This window comes from Pongo pygmaeus, chromosome X (genome assembly GCF_028885625.2).
Source record: "Pongo pygmaeus isolate AG05252 chromosome X, NHGRI_mPonPyg2-v2.0_pri, whole genome shotgun sequence".
In the NCBI taxonomy this organism is placed as follows: domain Eukaryota; kingdom Metazoa; phylum Chordata; class Mammalia; order Primates; family Hominidae; genus Pongo; species Pongo pygmaeus.
In genome coordinates this window covers 108,448,742-108,451,639 of record NC_072396.2, presented here as the reverse complement: position 1 = coordinate 108,451,639, position 2,898 = coordinate 108,448,742, and the positions used below count along the sequence as shown (strand labels likewise).

The window sequence follows — 2,898 nt, the reverse complement described above, 5'->3', positions numbered from 1 at the left end:
CAGTAGGTATCTAACTCTGAGAAACGAAAACTTATATTCTCACAAAAACCTATAAATGAATGCTTAAAGCACTTTATTCATAATAGACAAGAAGGGGAACCAATTCACAGGCCTTTCAGCAAGTTAATAATTAAACTATGGTACATCCTACTACTTAAACCATATGAATGGAATATAGGTGAAGGGTGGGGGGGAAAGTTGGACTCTAATGGGGCAGTATGAGGGATCTGGGGAGTTGATGGTGTCCTGTATGGTATTGGTGGACACACACTACATATATTTATCAAAACCCATAGAACTATAACATCATAAGTGGGTTTTAACGCACGTAAATTTTTTAAACTGCAACCAAGATTTTGGGGGAAAGGGGATAGACTACAAACCGTGACAAATGAATCTAGCTGTATTACAAATTAGTCACATGATGAAGGGTATGGGGAAGAAAGAAACTGACCTAAGCAACTTTGGAAAACAGGGTTTGACCCCACTGGCTGCTCTGAAAAGCCATCTTTACATTGTTCCTCGTCCGCCTCCTTGCTCGCCGCAGCCTCCTTGCTCGCCGAAGCCTCCTTGCTCGCCGCAGCCGCCTCCTCCGCCGCCGCGGACTCCGGCAGCTTTATCGCCAGAGTCCCTGAACTCTCGCTTTCTTTTTAATCCCCTGCATCGGATCACCGGCGTGCCCCACCATGTCAGACGCAGCCGTAGACACCAGCTCCGAAATCACCACCAACGACTTAAAGGAGAAGAAGGAAGTTGTGGAAGAGGCGGAAAATGGAAGAGACGTCCCTGCTAACGGGAATGCTAATGAGGAAAATGGGGAGCAGGAGGCTGACAATGAGGTAGATGAAGAAGAGGAAGAAGGTGGGGAGGAAGAGGAGGAGGAAGAAGAAGGTGATGGTGAGGAAGAGGATGGAGATGAAGATGAGGAAGCTGAGTCAGCTTCAGGCAAGCGGGCAGCTGAAGATGATGAGGATGACGATGTCGATACCAAGAAGCAGAAGACCGACGAGGATGGCTAGACAGCAAAAAAGGAAAAGTTAAACTAAAAAAAAAGGCCGCCGTGACCTATTCACCCTTCACTCCCCGTCTCAGAATCTAAACGTGGTCACCTTCGAGTAGAGAGGCCCGCCCGCCCACGGTGGGCAGTGCCACCCGCAGATGACACGCGCTCTCCACCACCCAACCCAAACCATGAGAATTTGCAACAGGGGAGGAAAAAAGAACCAAAACTTCCAAGGCTCTGCTTTTTTTCTTAAAAGTACTTTAAAAAGGAAATTTGTTTGTATTTTTTATTTACATTCTATATTTTTGTACATATTGTTAGGGTCAGCCATTTTTAATGATCTCGGATGACCAAACCAGCCTTCGGAGCGTTCTCTGTCTTACTTCTGACTTTACTTGTGGTGTGACCATGTTCATTATAATCTCAAAGGAGAAAAAAAACCTTGTAAAAAAAGCAAAAATGACAACAGAAAATCAATCTTATTCCAAGCATTCCAGTAACTTTTTTGTGTATGTACTTAGCTGTACTATAAGTAGTTGGTTTGTATGAAATGGTCAAAAAGGCCAAAGATAAAAGGTTTCTTTTTTTTCCTTTTTTGTCTGTGAAGTTGCTGTTTATTTTTTTGGCCTGTTTGATGTATGTGTGAAACAATGTTGCCCAACAATAAACAGGAATTTTATTTTGCTGAGTTGTTCTAAAAAAAAAACAAAACAGGGTTTGGATGAAATATTTATAGGGCTAAGGACAAAAAACTATACACAAACACTGTACTCTAGTTCATAAATTTGTTTCTCATAAGGGTATATGGCTTAGGGATTCTGAAACTACTTTATCAGTATACTGGAGTTGAAAATCAAGTATGTATATATATATATATTATATATATATATATATTTGTAGATAATGAGAACCAGATTTCTCAAGTAAGAAGGTTTAAACAAGGAAAGGAGCAAGGCTAACATGAATCTTTCGGTGCTAGGTTGGAATTGCAGGTATCAATATGGACTCATGAGTTTTTTCTTAATGTAATTCAGACAGATACAGAAATAAACATAGGTGTGTGTATGCATAAGTTAGTACATACATATATTTCCTAGCTATATGCACCAAGAGGGACTACAAGCAGTGATATCCCAATAGCAAACACATTATAAGGCACAGATGATGATTTTGAAGGGAAGATAGACAGTGGGCCTGGCACATCTTGTGGTGAGGAAAACAAGGGTGTCATAAAAAAGAAAAGATGAGAGGGCTTGTTGAAAGGGCGCAGGAGCCAACCTGAAAGAAATTCCAATGGCCAAAGTCGGAATAATTTGACCAATAAACTAAAGATAATCTAGGAGTATAACCCAAAGAATAAAATAAATGTCCATTGGTAAACGCTGATCAGAATAAATAGGTGAAAAAATAAGTAAGTGGGGAGTGGCGACAACTCCTCCTTAAAGAAGAATTCCAATTAATAAATATAGAAGGAAAGAGGGATGTAGAGAATCACCATTACAACATCACAGTAATAATTGCTGCAAGCAAGATCAACTGATGCTAATATTCATAGGAGGGAATTTCCATAATTTCTAGGTATCTCCACCAAAATATTTAGCAATTAGAAAGTAAAAATAGTATGTTTACAGTAGGAGAATTTTGACAGACATCACCTTAACCAAGTAATCAAGGTTATCATCAACCGTAATACATAGCGACATCATGAATCCCTTGATAGATGCACAGAAAAAAGCATATCACCACTGTGTTATCCTTCCCAATAATGCATAATTGCAATCTAATCATGCGAAGTCATTGGAAAAGCCCTAATGGAGGGATATTCTACAAAAACTGGCCAGTACTCTTTAAAAGTGGTGAGGTCTCAAAAGACGAGGAAAGACTGAAGAACTGTC

At 40.0% G+C, this 2,898-nt stretch overlaps 1 protein-coding gene across 1 annotated transcript; it reads left to right on the top strand.

Annotated features, from left to right (window-relative positions):
* Positions 1-590: 590 nt before the first annotated feature.
* LOC129024549 (prothymosin alpha-like) lies at positions 591-1,061 on the top strand. The gene has a single exon (XM_054471665.2). It carries the CDS (start codon positions 687-689, stop codon positions 1,017-1,019), a length of 333 nt encoding a protein of 110 aa, XP_054327640.1. The 5' UTR covers positions 591-686; the 3' UTR covers positions 1,020-1,061.
* The last annotated feature ends 1,837 nt before the right edge of the window (positions 1,062-2,898 follow it).

What these genes read in the sequence shown, in the direction of transcription:
- LOC129024549 (XM_054471665.2), top strand. Translation starts at nt 687, where the DNA reads ATGTCAGACGCAGCCGTAGACACCAGCTCCGAAATCACCACCAACGAC.